Consider the following 17,878-nt stretch of genomic DNA (forward strand, 5'->3'; position numbering starts at 1 on the left):
TCCATAACTTTTCATAAAGTCATTTTTTTGGGCTCACCTGTAATTACTGGCTGGTGTTGAAGTCCTGAATGGGGCAGATAGTCACAGATCAGGACACCTCCTTACTCTTGATGGTGATTACAGCATGTTGTGCTGCTGGGATATGGAATTGTGATACCTCTCTGCCTGCTTTTCCTACTTTCTCTGAGATCCATAAGTTAAGGCTGATAAAATGAATGGAATCTGCTTTTTTTTTTTTTTTAGCTGTTGGGTTTTTTTTTTGGATTAGGAAAAATTAATGCAGTCATTGGTTTTGGATTATTGGGATTGTCTATGTGAGTAGTTCTCAGATACTAATGGGTGTTTGGAAAATGATATTTTCAGCCTCTTTTTTGTTTTTTGAGTTTTTTCAGAGAGCCAAAACTGTTAAAAATCTGGTATTTCTAGTGTTAATCAACAGATGTTATTCATCCAGTATGTCAGTGCTTTAATACTTGAGATTCCCAGTTAGGGAACTGGTAGCCCAAGTTAAGGCATGAGTAGCCCATCCAACCATCCAAATCCCAGAAAATAAAACAGGATGAAAACTCTTTGGCAAATGGTGGGCTACAGTCTAAGGTCTAGCTATGGAAATGACTAAATGTTGATGATCTTGTTATAAAACACTGGCTGCTGGACAGTGTTCAAAGGAGGAGGCGATTTGGGTACCCATCCTGATGCACTGACCTGTTACAACCACACTGTGCTGATAAATTCTCCCACACAGAATGGTACGGACACGTCGCAGCAGTCGCAGTTAAATTTAGAAAAGGCAAATCTGAAGGAGACCATTTCATCACCCAGGAGATTTTAATTTATGCTTTCATGCCTCTCATCCCAAGAAGAAAGATGGACACTCCGAGTGGGATGATATTAGACTGCTGGAAGTGTTGCCTAATAGATCACAGATGTCTGTGAAGTGGCAAGTCATCATCCCCCCGGCACAACGGGACAGGGGACACTGTCACGAGATGTGACATGTCATAAAGGATCATTGATTTGTTGCTCCCCCACTGTAAATCAAACATCCCCATTCAAATCCATTAAAATCCATTAATACAGGGTGCAGATTTGAAAACTGCTCTGACATTTCTGATGGAAGGCTCGGGCGTATCGATTCCTGACGTGAGCAGGGCCCTGTTTGTCAATCAGAAAGTAGCACCATCATCTGAAAATCGGGGGTTGGCAGCGAGGTGGGAATCTACCCAAGGTCACTGCTGAAAGAGATGAGGAAACGTGCAGTGAAGGCTGAATTTTGGGGAAAAGTGCCTCTGAATCATGCAAATGGCTTGATGAGCTGGGAGCTGCTTGTGTATGACCTCGCTCTGAAGGACGGCTATTTACAGTACATGGGTCAACATGGGAGCTCTGATGAGTGTCAGGGCATGGGAGGAAGGTGGCTTTCTGTGCTTTGTTTCTAAAGCTGTGTAGAATGGAGAAGTCAGATGGATTTCAGTGTGTTTTAAAGAAGCAGTAGTGTATCTCTGCCATCTGTTTTGGAAGAGAGCAACTCACATACACATGTCATTCAGTGGAGTTTGCTGTCAGCAGCAACAATTTCTGCTGATGGGGGAACTTCAGGGAGAAGATTCATAACAAAAGTCTTTATTGTATAGAAACACACCGTTCTGCTTGGGATCCAGCTTCCAAATGCTTTTAAGGACTGTGACTAAACTATCATTTATGCCTGAGATGAGAGACATCTGAGCACAGAAGCTGCCTGGACCAGGTTGTCCTGCCAGGCCTTTCTTGTGCAATACAATTGCAGATGGGAAGGTCCAACTGGTTTTACACCCTGCAAATGTATCAAGACCTTTGAGATGAGATAAACTAAGTGAGCCATGCTGATATGTTCCCTTGCCTGCTCTGATATTATTATAAGGCTTTCTGTTTTGGTTTTCTTTTTGTTCAGGTGAAGCTCTGATCTGAGTATGAAAGAAAAGTCTTCTTTGTTGTACAGCTGTTAATATTTGTTTAATATATCTTAATCCATTCACCTTGCTCTGCTTCTGACCCTGCAGTGCAGCTATGCTCAGTTAATCACCTGGAGTTTCCTGCACCTGAGAGGCTGAATTTGTGGGTGATGTTTTTTTCTGCAGCATATCTAAATCACGAGAATGTTGTAGCATGACTGTGAGTACCATGAGGTCCTTAAAAAGGCACAGTAATTATGTACTATATATTCATGATTGTATGTGTGATCTGGAAACCGGGTTGGAGGAAGTTTGGCATTTGGGTGGCACCTTCAAAAAGAAGAAAACCTGAAAGTTAATTGGAGAAAATGACAGTTCCCAGTTTACTGCTGTGCCTTCCAACAGCACTCGAGCTAAATACTCTTTAGGATTGCACGTGTGCCTGTCCACAGAGTCTCTTTATTTTATTTTAACACAGACTCTGCAGCCATTACCAACTATTCATTTATTCAGCACCAGAAACTTTGGCAAAACAATGAATGGAAGATAAATTATTTGATCCCAAAGAGTTTTAGCGTGAGCATAGCTAAAAACCAAGTGAAAAATCACAGTGGTCATGACAAGTGGTGGCCGGTGCTGCAGCAGTCCAACCCAGATCACGTTTTCTGTAGTGCTTTGCTGTTCAGATTGAGCCCGTTTGTTCTAGCTGACTGCCTTTTTCCTGGGAAGTGTGAAGCTCAGCATTTTCAGAGCAGTGTGAAATAAGGAATGTAGAAAAAGGACTTGGAGCAGTGAGGTGGCTAATTGAAAAATGCTCTTGGAGCTGCGCGCGCTAACAAAGAAGCTGGCAGGGTTTTATGAGTAAGTCACTCCAGAGTTGAGTTTTGATCTTGAATTTTGAATGAGTCACATTTATATTTTAATAGGAGTGTTTTGATAAAAAGGAACAATCCTCCTGTTGGTTACCATAATGTCTAAGTGGCCGTGACTGTCTTTTTAAAAGCAAATACAGAGAAACAAGAATAGACTGTTGGGTCCAGGAGTATCCAAGTGTGTTATTTGAGTGTGTCTGTGTCTCCCAAGTGAAATGCCTGGAACTCAGCAGCTTTTTGAGTGCTGGGGGTCTTTGGTCTTATCTTCATTTTGCTTGGACAGCTGAAATACGTTTCCATGGCCTCTGTATGGTCTTTTCCTGGATCTTATTGATGGTGCTGTGGGGGTCATTGATGATTGAATCCAAGAGAGACAACTGCAGTCACGAAATGTAATGGTGCTTTGAAGTGTAACACAGTTCTATAGGCTACAGCTCAGAGATGTCATTGTCCCATTCGTTTGAGCAATCCTGTCTGGTTTGCATTGCCTTGCAAAACTCTTGCTATTTTCCTGGAAGCCCAGTCTGTAAAAGCATTTTGCTTTTACCCTCAGCAGATGCCCCTCGCTTCTGAGAGAGCAACGCTGCATTGAAGGGAGGGGAACCAGCAGGATGGAAGCAAAAACCTGCTGATACTGTGGCTCCTTCTGATCTTTATTATGCAGAGTGAAATATAACATATCTGGCTGTTTGATTTGCTAATTTCAGTGGTGGAGCACAGCTGGTAGGCAGGTGGACTGTTAAGAGACAAGACAAAGATCTAAGATGTGCAATCTTATGAACTTGCAAGCAAAAAAGAAAAAAACAACCACAAACCCTAAGATGTTTTGTGCTATTTGAACACCAAACACTGTTGGAGGGAAGGGGAGAAGTTTGGACTTGGAGCTTTCTTGGTTTTGGATCTCTGTAACACAATGCACTGGTGTGCATGTTTCTTGCATAAATAGAAGGTGGTTTTGTGTGTGTAGTTCATCCCAAATGTATGAATTGAGAGTCTCTGAAGCAACATCTGGAGAAGACCCAAGAGAGAAAACTGTGAGTTCTCTGAACACAAGGATCTGTTCATTCATGAGATTCTGATATTCAAACAGAAAACTGCAGTTGTGCTGTTTCCATTTCATGTTACTTCTAGCAAGTGCCGCATTTAACTTTCCCTTTTGCCTTTTCTCCCAAGACCATTCTACAGCACCATAAAGACTTACTGGTACTTATAGATGGACTTTTGGAGAGATTTTTAGCCTGGTGCTGTCATCATTCAGGCTGGAATAGCTGCTCTCAGTGCTTCCAGCAGTCAGAATTCCAATCTCAGCTGTACAAACATGCAGATGGAGCAGTACTATGGATTGAAGAGAGCAGAGAGGAGCTTCTTGAGGATAACCAGTGTTGGTGTTTCTCTGGGAGGTCGCTTTTGCCTTGGTTGCAGGATGGGTGATAAAAGTTCTTCTGTTTTCTTCCTGCATTTAGAAGCTAATTGCTGCCCTGCCCTGTGTAACCTGTTTGTTACATGGTGATTGTACGGGAATTTCTGACCTGGTTTCCTTGTGGTGACATCTCAGGTCAGAGCAGGTTGTTTGGGCAGAGGCTTGGCTGGGGGTGTGTGCACTGAGACTGTTTGTACTGGGAACTTTACACTGCTGAACCCTCTGGGTGCTGTAAATTATACAGGATTTCAGTATGAGCAGGGAAATGCTGATATTGCCGTTTGGCAGAGCGTGGAAATGCGGCCACAAGAGTTGGATCACAGAGGGAAGGTGTGAATGAAAAAAATAGCACCATTTTTTCTCCTTTTCCTCACAGACTACAGATAAGCTGATGCTGTGTGTGTATATGCAGTGCCCAAGGTCTGCTGTGTGTCAGGCATGGAGTGCCAGATTGTCTTTCTTCCCACCAGAACATTTATGCTTTAATTTGGGACACGTGGTGGGAACTGATAGCATCTTGTTTCAGAGAGAGACTTTCTGATAATCTCACTGGTGGTATCATGTCTCTGTGTGAGACACAAACCCAGCATTATCCCAGTGCTCATCAGAGCTGCTCCTGAGGCAGGAGCTGTGCAAGGAGCCCTTGGCACCAGGCTGGGAGCTGCCAGCCCTTCTGTGATGCAATTAAACTCTACCATAAACTCTTCAGTTCAAGGCAAACTCCTCCTCATCACCTTCCCTCGTAACATTTCTTACTGCACCCTGGAATCCTTTGGTCACATTCCAGAGTTCATATGTGAACGAACTGGTGCCTTTTAATGGGTGTGGAAGAGGTTGAGGAACTGATTACTCTTTCAAAGGGGATTTGCATGATTTGTGTGCCGTTCCTTTGCTGTTCTGTGTTAGTTTCCAAAATCTGTTTAATCTTGTCAGCTGTATCTGGGTGCTGTTTGAGGAGGAGCCTTCCAAAGTGTCCATGAAACACTGGACAGGTTATTGAGTATTTTTAATTTCCTGCATTTTGGCTGTGTTGGGTAGGGATTCTCCTACAGCTGAGTGCAGGCAGAGCTGTTTCACTAGAAATCCAGAATTACAACCTGCTGTGTTTTGGTTCTAGAAGAGCTCTGCGGGCTTTCAATTCGTTGCAGCACAATGCAGCTCTTCAGGCAAATCCCACCCAAACCTTCTCTGCAGCCAGTGAACTCCTTTGTACAGCTGAGAGCACTGCAGCAGCAAATCTGGGTCACACACCCTACAAAGGACACACAACTCCAGATGACAAGTGCTCGTGTGCTCTCTGTTGCTGAAGAAGAGACTAAAATTAGCTTCTGACTCTTACTCGAATTAAAAATTACCCAAGGGGAAAAGAACTATTTCTCAAGAAGGCAACTGTTATGTCTTAAACCCACACAGTCTCAGCTGTGTATGCAGAAATGCAAAAATAAAAAGGTAGTAACCAAGTTTTTTGGGAGAAAGGGGATTTTGTTTTTCCTGGAGTATCTCAAAAAGGGAATATGACCAAGGTTATCAGGCACCACAGATGAGCATTCTAGTGCTAACCTCTGTACAGTGCTGCAGCAGCATCTCTTCACTCTGCTATCTTCAAAATACCACTTCTTTTACCTATGGAGTGCTCCCATATCCACATTTTGTCAAAATAAGCCTTAACTCCATGGGTTTTACAAGACCAGCGAGTGAATTGGCTGCCAGCACAACTTTGTGCAGGATCAGCATTTCAGCATTTCCCAAAATCATATATAAAAAGTGATTATAGCAGACCAGAGAGACTGAACATTGCTAAGTTGCTGCCTGATGCCAAATACTGTCAAGAACACACAAATTTCTTAATATAGTTTAAGATTAAGGAAACAAATGATGTGCCCAGCTTAAGGAATACTCTCTATGTAAAGCACAATCTTATTTTGGAGCATTTGGCTTGTAAATCCTTTGCAGCTCTGGGGATCACCTTCTCTAGCAGATCAGATGTAGTGATGTTTTTTATTTTTATCTCTGAATGTTAAGGGTTTTTTCTAATGTTGAATAAAATGTTTTCTTAACTGATAAGCATTATATGGAGGTGAAGGCAGATCACATTCTGTAGCAATAAAACCATATGTAGGCTGTAAGAGCACAAAGCAACTAACAGAAGTGATTCTTACAAGCAGCTTTACACAAAGATAAATTCCTGTATCTTAGAAAACATTAAACAGCTCTGCCTGCACTCTAAATGCAGTAAATTAAAAATATTCAGTAACCTGTCCAGTATTTATTGGACGTTATGGAAGCTGTGCATCTCTCAAGCATAAAGACTTTTCATTGATCAAAGTGAACTTTACCATGAGGTGGTGATGGCTGAAAAAGATCCAGCTGGGAGATTTTCAGGCTCCATTCCCTCCCAAATGATTATACTGCACTGCTGCTTCTCAGAATGAGAAGTGAAGTCTGTAACAAATATTTTCCTGTTCCATAATCTCCTTTTCCATGGTGTCCTCTCCCTTCTGTTCAGCTCTCCCTTCTGGGGTTTTGCATAGCTGTCTGGTTTTTCTCAAACTTCTGTAATTGCTGTCCTTGGTGGAGCTGCTTTAACCATGATTTTGGTGTAGACAAGTCACTGAAATTTGAATTACCCAGGCACAGTCTTTCCCTAAACAATGTCCCATAATTATGGCCTGTGGGCATCTGTATCCTCAGTCACAGTGATGGAAATATTAATAGGAAAAAACCACTGTTGGTAAACAAAAAGAGATGTGTGAAGTCCTTGGAGCCTGGTCTTTCCAAACAAAGTCTGCCCTGTGCTGGGGTACAGATTGGGGTTAGATGTAGACAGAAGGAGAGTTGGAGAAGATGGTACCTGTGGTTTTGTTTCTGCTTTGAAATGTTTAAAAGTGGGTTTGCTTACCCCCTTTGCCTTCCAGCACTGGATGCCAGGGATCTGTAGAAAAACCCAGAGTAATTTAGAGAAGGTCATGCCTGGCCCAAAGGTCCCCTTTTTAGATCTTTCTAGTGACAGGCTTTTATGTTCAACTTGACATCATTCCTGAGTGTGGGTAGCAGATAGGATTTGAATACTGCAAGTGAGGAGTGTGAAAAATTCCAGGGATGTTCCAGGCACTGCTAGACAGAACTATATTGATTTAGGAGGAAATCCCAAGGAGGAAATAGTTCTTGTCAACTGATTACTACAAGTTATGGTTATGCTACTCCTGCAGACGTCTATAAATTAAACTGCCAGCAGTTGGCATCTGCCACTGTCACAGTGCTATAGGTCATCCTTCCCTGGGAATTGAGTGATGCCAGAGTGACTTAACCTGCCACAAAAATAGTGAGGGAAGGTCTGGGAGGAAGGCAGAGCTTGAGAGGTGTGTACAGAGCCCCAGCACGGAGAGGGACATAGCATGGGACAGATGTCATGATACCATGACCTGAACTGTTACGTGCTAAATGTTTTCTCATGCTAGTGGGTCTTTTCATGCTGAAATTCCTTGAATTCTCTCTCCAGGTTGCTATTTTTCCTCCCTCAATCCATGTGGAGGTATTATCTGCTGAAACAGGAAGGAGGTCATACTGGTTTGGGGGGATATTTTCCTAGCTCATAACTTGCCAGCAATGCAGCATCTGAAGAGTTTAAATTTGAATTAGCTGACATTTTCCTACTCTCCCAGGAATTCAGGAGTCTTTGAAGAACAGCCCATATATGTGGGCTGGAGGGATAATTGATTCTGTCTGGAAACCTCTATGCTGATCCCTAAAACCAGGATGGAAGGATTGACATTGTTTACTGTCAGCAGGGATTTGTTTTTTTCTGTCTGTTACTGAATAGTTTCAGCTCAGAGTAACTGAAGATGGATTGAGGTATAGACCTAATCAGGAAGATATGAAAAGATTTATTTTTCTTTACTTTACAGAAAAGGCCACAGATGGCTCTTTGCAGAGTGAAGACTGGACACTTAACATGGAGATCTGTGACATTATCAACGAGACAGAAGAAGGGTATGTGCCATTTCAGCAGACTTGGAAAGGTCCCTGAACACAATCTTCCTCTGGTTGTACTCAGCATGTGAGGAGGTGCAGTGAGGCTGGGGACAGATGCTCATGGTGTGAATGCAGTTTGCAGATCAGTTGCTTGGTTTTCCTGCTCCTTAGACCTCTCCTGCTCTCAGAAAATACTGTATGATGAGTACCTGTAGGATTCAGGAGGAGAGGAAATGGCCTCAAGTTGTGCCAGGAGAGCAACTTATTTAGATGATGTATTAGCAAAAAATTCTTCACTGAAAGGTGATCAGGCAGTGGGTCAGGCTGCCCAGGGAAGTGGTGGAACCACCATTCCTGGAAGCATTCAAAAAGCACATGGATGTGGCATTTTGGGATGTAGTATAGTGGTGGCCTTAGTGCTCAGTTAATGGTTGCACTCAAAGACCTAAGAGGGCCTTTCTAACTCAAATGATTCTGTGATAGTTTCTGTGGTCAGTCTCTGCTTGGGAGGGCTGGCATGAAAAACTTTTTGGAGAGGGTGCCACCTTTGTTTTTCAGCAGGGGTCTCTCTTTGGAATGCCTTTAATTTCAGGTGTTTGTGTAGACAGCTTTCCTGACACACCTCCAGCACCAGAAAGCTTTGCTGCTTGCAGTCTGCAGGAGAACTGATCACTGCTCTTATTCCCTGGGCTTGTCAGAGTGGCTGTCAGTCTTCCCTGCCTAATCAACAGCCTGAATTTTTGGAGACTTGGGGCATTCCTCCTGTCTTGATTTCTGTGGTGCCTTGTCTCCTCACGTATTTCTCCATAACCCTGGTTTGGTTATAGTCAGATGATCTGAAATTAACCCACATTCTTATGTCCAGCTGGAAATGGCAAAGGATTCATTTTCCCACAGTTTATGGGATGTGAAAAGCCTGTCTGAGCTGTCTGTTAAAATGGTGTGTTTCTCCTTCAGGCCCAAGGATGCCATTCGAGCGCTGAAGAAGAGACTGAATGGAAACAAAAATTACAGAGAGGTCATGCTGGCGCTGACGGTGAGTGGGGGCAGGCTGGAATGCTTCAAAGGGCAGAACCCTTTTGTCATTTTCCTCTTCCTGGCACTCTCTTGAATGTACACACTATTTCCTTTAACAGCCACTGCTCTGCCCTTTTCTTCTCTCCAATTGCCTCCTCACTTCCTTGGGGAGAGCTGCTGGAAGCTTTGCATAGTGGTTTTCCAACTCAATTGATTTCTGCCTCTTTTCGTGGCTCTTATTCATCCCAAGTACTGACTGAGGAGAGTTAAAGTGGCTCAAATGGGTCTGTTACTCTTTGAGGTTTTCCTTTCTACTCTCATTTCCCTGTGTCCAACCATTCCTCCACTCCAAGGCAACAGCTGTGGACGTGTCTGCAAGTGAGGATGATGAACTTGCCATATTTTCAGCTTCATAAGTAGCTGATGCACAATTTCCCTTGTGAATGAATCTCTGTAGGAGACAATGCATTAATTTATGCTGATCTAATTTCACTCAATAAAGTGTAAATTATATTCTGTGCATTCAGACAGCACTGCTAAGGTGTGGGATAATTTAGCAGTGACCTTTCCTGCTGATGGCTTTAGCTGGAGCTTTCCTGGGTAGTGCAGCCCTCCTGAGTGGGGTGCTGGGCTCTGGCAGTAACTAGATCGAGTTTTCCTGCTGTGGGGAGGTGATCTGCATGATTCTTTCACAGAGCTCTTGTTGCATCTCCCTGACGAGGCGTAACCGTACTTTCTGTCTTCTTGCCATTTCCTATCCTGGATTGTCATTTTGACAGATTACCAAAGTCCAAACCATGAGATTATCCATTGTGCAGGAAAGAGCAAAATCCATCAGGAATGAGCCCGTGTCATCATGGCTGATGAAAGTGGCTGAAGGAGGAGAGTAATTACAGATTCCTCGGTACAGAGCCGCAGTGGTTATTAGGCATGGCTGTAAGGAGAAGTGACGCGTTGGATTTATCTCCATGCTAATCATGTTCTTCAGAGAGAAATCAACAGCTGTTCTTCCATGGCAGTTGAATGGCAAGTGGAAGGTGCCTCCAGCTAGGTTGCAGGGGGAAAATGTGTCAAAGTATAACCTGTCAGAGCATTCACAGGGGAGTGTTTTGAATGAGTGAAGATCATTCACCTGAATTCCCAACTCTAAAACATGGCTTATAGCTCGGAGCAACTGGGTCCAGCTGTGTTCCAGGCACATAGAAAATGGTGGAGTGGCACAGCACGATAATATCTCACTGTGACAGGATGTCCTCTGTCTTACCTGCTCCTGATGTGCTGCTGTGTACTTGGCTGTTCAGCTGCACTGGCTGGAAAGTTCTGCTTTGAAGACAAAGAAACTTTCTATTTCTTTACCTTGAAAATAGGAAAGATGGATCACAAAAATGCCCGATATGTTAACAGTGGGTGAGGTACAGCTGAATGTGTGTGTAGAGAAGTCTTCTGGCAAAACTGGGGAAGAAGAGTAGTAAGAGTATAAATGTAATCTCCCCTCTATCTTCTCGCCCTCCCATCAAAACATCTAAAATAAATTTAAAAACCAGGTGCTGTGTGTGTGTGATCAAGCTTTGCTCCAACAATGAATGTTGGGTTTTCTTTGTGTGTGTAGGTGTTGGAGACCTGTGTGAAGAACTGTGGCCATCGCTTCCATGTCTTGGTGGCAAACCGTGACTTCATCGATGGAGTTCTGGTGAAAATCATCTCACCCAAGAACAACCCCCCCACTATAGTACAGGATAAAGTCCTAGCACTGATTCAGGTACACAGCTTGTCTCTGCTTCCATATGTTGCTGCCTGAAATAAGGACTGTCTGCTTCGATGCTACGCATCACTAAACATGCTGTCATCGTTAAAAATCTGGCAAGTTTTTTATATATAAACTCAAACAATATATCCAGATTGGTGGGGAAAAGCAGACATGTACACACATAGATATTTTATCCAGGGAGGGCTGTCTGGATTCTAGTCAGAGAGGTACCACGCTAAAACAGGGGGATTTAATAAAAGGTAAATGGATGCTTTTGCAATTTAACAGTCATATCTAGAAGCTGGAGACTTGCCTCGGTGATGAGCTTGTCATCTGAGGCCAGGAGATTTCAGAGGATTGTGCTTTTGGTGTCAGCTGCAGAACACTTGCCTTTCTGTGTCTGTTTCCCTGACCGGAAAATGGAGCTGTTTCCCCCCATTTGAAAGCATTCTGCATTCCTTTCAAAGATGGTTATAGAAAAGTAAATGACCATATAGGAATTAAAATGGTTTTGGTGTCTTTTCTGTGGTTATTGTGCAGTAAAAGCACACTGTCAGATCCTTGCCTGCAGTGGGAAGTTCAGCCATGGGCCTGTCTGCCACTTCTCCTTCTGTGCAGCACAACAATAAACAGCCGTGTTAATTCCACAAACCATTAGCCACACATGAGGAAACATTGGTGCCTGCCTGGAGGAAATCTGACAATTATAGGAAGCTTTATCACTAAGCTTCCACAGGCTACTGCATACACCAGAGACTAAAAGACACTGCGTATTTAAAATGATATAAACCTGCTGCAGTGTTCCTTGTGGGGAGGTATTTACAAATGCACAGCACCATTTGCCAGATATACTTCTGATTTTTATGGCAAAGCATGCACTTGGATTTCTGCTGCTTTATTTTTTATTTGGATACAGGGATAGGGCATCCTTAGAGCATGACAATGTAAATAAGTGATTTTCAAACGGGAAATAGGTAGGGTGGTGGAATTAATGGGCATTGAGTTGGGGTCTTTGGGGTCCCTTTATTTCTGGTATATGATTTTGTGGCTTTTCAAAAAAATAGCACAAAATTAATGAAATTATTAAAAGCAATTCTTGTGCATCTGACTGAGCCCTCAGGTTTCTGCCTCCCTTGGTGGGAGAGTGGATGCATGCAGTGACCAGGAGATGAGGTTAAAAACTGTCTCATAAAGACAAACTGGGTGTGTTTCCATGTTATTTTAGGGAATGTTGGTTTTGCTGGGCTCTGGGTTTAAATGGATTCCCAGTGGTGAATGCAGCTAAGATGGGAGTATTTGTAACATAATCAGAAAGCCACAGTCATTGCCTCAGTGTATTAAACAGAGCTTTATCTGAGGAGACTTAGTGCAGTAGAGCTAAAAGCCTCACTCTGGGTACTAAATGCCTTTTGATATAAAAAGCCTGAAAATGATGAAGGTTGCCTGTGGGTGGGTTCTGTACGTGTCTCTTTAGCTGGAGGTGGCAGGGGACTTTGTTTTCCAGATTGCCTGACAAGTTTGGAAGAGTGATGGCAGCCACTCATCCCAGGTGCCCTATGGACACACACCCCCAAAATACCTCGTGACAGCTTCACTCAGCTTAGGCTGTGCTCTGGAGAGCTCCCTGGGGTTGGAGTTAGCCCCGTCCCAGAGGGCTGATCTCAGCTTTGTCCCACCAACATTGTATTTATCCCTTTCTATATCCAGTTTTTTTTATTGGGGAATTAATAAGAACGGAAATGAGAGGATTAATAGCCCAGACTTGGAAGCATGCAAGAGAACTTTACAAACAGCACACATCTTCAGGCACACAGCTGGGAAATTCATGGGCCTTTCCATAAAAAGGGTAGATAAAGCTGCCATCCAGTTTCTTATCTAGAGACTTGTTTTGAGATGTTGAGCATCTTGCGTCTCACTTTCTCAACCTATTTCCCAGTGTACATGAATTAGCATATGTTACACAGTGCTTATCCTTCCTTCTTCACCTTGCTAGGAGGCCTTGGAAATATTCCTTGTCACTGTGCCCCTGGTAAGAGCTGGCCTGTCATCCAGTGTCCAAATACTGGGATGGTCCCCAATTTAGGGGCCTGATTTACAATGGTATTTAAATTACCCGTTTGGGCACACTATGGGATTTATCCTGAAATATCTACATCTGATAATCTGGCCCAAAGTTATAGAAGCTCTGAATTCAATTTCCCCTCTGTCCTACACGTGTTTGGACAATGGGCAGGTCTCCTAAGCTCTTGTGTAGCTCTTTATCCATAAAGCAGAGCTGATATTGCAGCTGCCTGGTTGGGTTGTAAGCTGTCTAGGACAGGGATTGTCTTACAATGTGTGTAGACAGCACTTAGGACAATAGTGCCTGTCCTGCTTGTGACCTCTGAGACACACTAATGTAGATAATGCTCCCAGCTCAGGTGAAGAAGAATACAAATGGAAGTGTCTCCTTTCTCCAGGGAAGAGAATTGCAGAAGAGAGAATATTTTTAAAAGGTGGAGTGCAGATGAAATGAGATCATTTTGCAAAATCCACAGGAAGCCAGTGAAAGAGGGGATGCATTCTTCCTCCTGGACAAACAAGCTTCACTAAAAACTGGTGACAGAATGCAGCATATTTGTGCCTCTAAGTATCTTTTGAGTGATGATTATTAAATAGAACATTCCTTGCCTAACACTTTTCACTTTTGCTTGCAAATAGAGTTGAAGTGGTGAACACCATTATGTAGGAGCATCATTCAGATGGCTTCTGATGTAAATTGAAAAGGCAGTGAAATGGCAAAGGTGGAGTTACTTGTGCAGTCAAAACCTCCATCAGAATTGGGGATGTTTTGGAAGGTCAGTTCCAAGGAAACAATGGCTGTGTGCTGTCAGAGCTGTTTTCTCTGGCTCATGCAGGGCTGTTTGGACTTGCACTGCATCAGAACAGTTGATGCAGTTAATTTACTCTTAACAAAGCTGAGAAGCAAACCCAGGATTGTCTGCTTGCACCTGATAATGGATTGTCTCCTGGGCGCAGATGGTAGGAAATGCTCTCTTAGAATTGAACAGGATAGGAATGCAAGTTAAAAATTAATATTATTTTTTATCTTACTTTTCTATCTTGGATTTCTGTTCTCTCAAATATAAAAAATGGCTCAAAGAGCTTTTAAAGTAAAAATAGTCAAAGAACTAGTGTAAAAGTGATGACTAAATGAATTAAGTTCTGAGCCCACGTGCGTCTCGCAGTAGTTCTGGATCCAGAACACTGATACCCTGCTCCACACATGTGGGGGTTTGTGGAATGCTTCATTTTTTAATTGAGTTGTAGTATTTCAGTTTTTCCTTCCTCTACCTTTTTAATATTTGGTTCATTTCCAACACAAGTGAGAGGGGTTGAGGCTTTTAGCATGCTGTGCTCCCAGCAGCTTCGTGAGTGCAGGAGGCTGGCTAGCCAAGAGAAGCACTTAGGACTCCCACTGAAGGAAAAGCTCAAACATGAATTGAAGTCTTTTTAGACACCAGAGAATTCATGCAGGAGAGATATTATGAATGTTCTGGCTGTGGGAATTTCTCTCTTTTAAACTCATCCTTTGTGCCACACTGGGGTGTCTTGAGTGTTGGATATGCTCTGTCAGAGCCCAGGCGTCGTTAGTTCTGCTGCTCAGGGGACTGTCTCTTTCACAGGACAAGAACCTCAGAAAGGACCTTTTTTTTAAATTTAAGTTCTGGTCCAAATAAAACACTGAAGACAACTTGGTTGCTCTGTTTTTTCCTTTGGCAACAAATGAGGATGTTTCACAAAGTGAATGGAGATTACTTGAGATGATTGTACAGCTTTGGGAATTTTGGTTAGATCTGTTGAATCTTTCACACAGACCTTTTCTGGTGGGTCATTTGCTGTACAATATGCCAAAGATCAGCATCAATCACTGCTGAGGGGAGGAGATGGGAAAAGCCTTTCATGTATGTTCACAGATTTTGGTGATGTCAGGAGCTACTCAGAGCTACTCTGCACTGGGTTCCTGTCTGTTTTATATCTGAACAAAATGTATGGGTGACTGTCTTAATATTTGCAGGATCTTTTAGACCAGGTCTGATGATTCCAGTTTTCCTTTGAAGCTGAAATCTATGAAAGCTTTTACAGTCAGTATCTGAGGTCATGGTGGGGCTGGAGCTTCATTTGAAAGGTTTATGGATCATCCCTCGTGTTTTCCAGGCTTGGGCTGATGCCTTCCGAAGTAGCCCCGATTTAACTGGAGTAGTGCATATTTATGAAGAACTCAAGAGGAAAGGCATCGAGTTCCCCATGGCAGATCTCGATGCTCTGTCTCCAATACACACACCACAGAGGGTAAGCTACAGCCTTGCAATTCCAGGCGTGTTTTCCCAGGATGTCTAAGTAGTTGGATAACTACTCATTTTTCCTCTCCCATTTATCTGAATTTGGCTCATTTTCTCACTCCTGGAAGGACATTTTAATAGTGAAAGGGCATGTAAGAGGGGCATAATACAGACTGATAAGCTATCTCCTCCCTTGAGTCAATCATCAATCTGAGGAGTTGTAAATTGTAACATTTAATCTTGTACCATAAAACCACCAAACAAATGCAACTAAATTCTTCAAAGAGAGCCCAGCAGGATTTATGATTGAGATTTACTTCTTTTGTTCAAAAGTGTGGCTGCTTCTTTTGGTGATAACCCTGAGCCAAGGTCTGCCTGTCTATTAGGGGTGTACAGAGTCTGAATCTCTCTGATCCCACAGTAATGTGAGAACTTTACACCTCTGGAAGTTAGGTCTGGAAAGTCAACAGAACTGCTGCTTGGAAGTAACTTAATGATCACAGGTGTTCTGATTATTCACTCTGAAAACTGAAGTTAATGAATCTTTGAAGCAGCAAATGCAAGTGATCAAGGACTGAGAGATTACAATTCTTGTGTCAAGGTTAATTAAATTCAGTATCTACGTATCACATGATTTTTTGGAAGCCTGCAACTTAATTCCTAGTTTAAAAGAATTTATAATTATTTCTCTTTGCCTCTTGTTTTTATTTTGCTTCTCACTTCTCTTGTAAAACTAAATGGACTTAAATGCTTGTGGGTTGGGTCAAAAGAGATGGGCATGGAAGATTTTTGGAGCTGCCAGTCTTTTCTAGTAGCTGCACTGACCTTTCCCACAAGGTGCAATTATGTTCTATATTTGAGCCTGTTTGGCCTGAGGTTGCTGACAAAGCAAGTGCTGTCCCAGCTCAGCTTTTGAACTCCTGTCTTTCTGATGTGGCAGAGTGTTCCTGAAGTTGATCCTGCAGCAAATATGCACAATTCCCAGTCTCAGCAAAGGATGAGCAGCAGTTCTTACTCTTCGTCCTCTCCAACGGCCTATTCTGCTCCTCAGGCCCCAGCCTTGAACGTGACTGGTCCCATCACTGCTAACTCTGAACAGGTATTGGCATGTTGATTCTTTCGAGTGGGACTCTTTCAGCAAATCAAACTAGAAATTAATTAGCAGAGGAACTTTCATTTTAACCCTTTGGACTTTGTCTCCTAGGTCCGGCTGTACTTAGTAATCATTCTTCCTGTTATACTGTAAAATCTGGGCTGTGCATGTGTCTCTGTGGCCTGGTAATGGCAGCACAATCTGCTGGTCCAGCCCTCTCAGCAGTATTTTAGCAGTTATTCCCATTAGCCCCTCTCCTTTCAAGGCACAGAATGTCTTGCAGATGCAGGAAGTCAAGCCCTTGCAAATGCCCTAATAGAGGATTTTCTTTTCTCCCTGCAAAATGATAACTTCAGAGCCAAAGATTCTACTTAAAATATGTACATCTTTCCCCACACTGGAATGAGGCACCACAGCCAAGGTCTGGCTTTAGGTGCTGTTTGCAATTGCTTCCCTTCCATACAGACACAGCACATCTGGGTTTGTGATGATAATTCTTCTCTTTTTCTCTTCCTTTTCTCCTGGGTAAACTTTTTATCTCTTTTGGTTTTTTCCTGCTAGAATGTCTGGAGCCTGAGATATCAAGTCAGACAGAACCAGAGATATCTCAAAGTCAGTTCTTGAAAATGAACTGCTTCAACTAAAAGATTATGCAGTGTTTTGCTGTCTTGTTACCCCAATTTAGATTGCCCGGCTGCGCAGTGAGCTGGATATTGTTCGTGGGAATACAAAAGTGATGTCTGAAATGCTGACAGAAATGGTACCTGGACAAGAGGATTCCTCAGACCTTGAGTTACTCCAGGTAAGTTTCCTAGAAAATATGATTCTGATCCTTTCTGTGCTCGTGTTTCTCTGGGGGTGTGTTTTGTTGTAGCTCACTCCACAGCCCTTGCTTGGATTCATAATGGATCTGGGCTGTGCCTGACCCTGGCAAGTGCCATCACTTTCATTTTCTTCATTTGTTAAAGCTTCCAGTGACAAGGATTTCCTGACTTCCCTTGAAACTTGTTCCAGTGCTTTCCTCTTTGTGTAGCTAGAAATTTTTCCCAATGTTGAATATCAGGTCTCCTTTACCACTAAGCAGCTTAGAATTGCCCCAGGTTCTGTAAGCCCTGAGCATTCCTGCTTCTTTTACACTCCTCATCACCACTTGTACAGTGTCAAAACATTCCCAGTCACCATGCAGGAAAAAGCACTCCATATTTCCATCTGGACCAAAGAATGCAAAGGGTCTGTGGGTTCTCTACCACTTGAAATCTTATCTATGAACTGATTGTCTTTCCAGAAGATGTGTTTTCCTGAAGGTGTGGTGTCTTAAGGCAAGTGCTCAGGTGAGGTTCTGTGGTGCCCAGAGGGCTAGACTGGGTAATCAGGAGGGATTTCTCTGGAATCCATTGCAGCATTGTGCATCTCAAGAAGGAAAACAGTATAAAATGAGCTCGTGTCTCAGGCTTCACACCTATTTCCCCAGGCTAGTGGGCATGGGATGGCCTTTGGGCTGAGG

General features: G+C 43.0%; 1 protein-coding gene across 3 annotated transcripts in view; it reads left to right on the forward strand.

Annotated features, from left to right (window-relative positions):
• Positions 1-17,878, forward strand: part of TOM1L2 (target of myb1 like 2 membrane trafficking protein) — a 56,655-nt gene that overhangs the window by 10,834 nt on the left and 27,943 nt on the right. For all 3 annotated transcript variants that reach the window (XM_054643465.2, XM_054643466.2, XM_054643467.2), the window contains exons 2-7: positions 8,129-8,213; positions 9,153-9,231; positions 10,822-10,971; positions 15,157-15,291; positions 16,222-16,380; positions 17,060-17,176. In XM_054643465.2, coding sequence (XP_054499440.1) covers positions 8,129-8,213; positions 9,153-9,231; positions 10,822-10,971; positions 15,157-15,291; positions 16,222-16,380; positions 17,060-17,176 — 725 coding nt within the window. The remainder of the gene's footprint in view (positions 1-8,128; positions 8,214-9,152; positions 9,232-10,821; positions 10,972-15,156; positions 15,292-16,221; positions 16,381-17,059; positions 17,177-17,878) is intronic.

The sequence above is a fragment of the Agelaius phoeniceus genome, chromosome 16 (genome assembly GCF_051311805.1).
Source record: "Agelaius phoeniceus isolate bAgePho1 chromosome 16, bAgePho1.hap1, whole genome shotgun sequence".
Taxonomy (NCBI): domain Eukaryota; kingdom Metazoa; phylum Chordata; class Aves; order Passeriformes; family Icteridae; genus Agelaius; species Agelaius phoeniceus.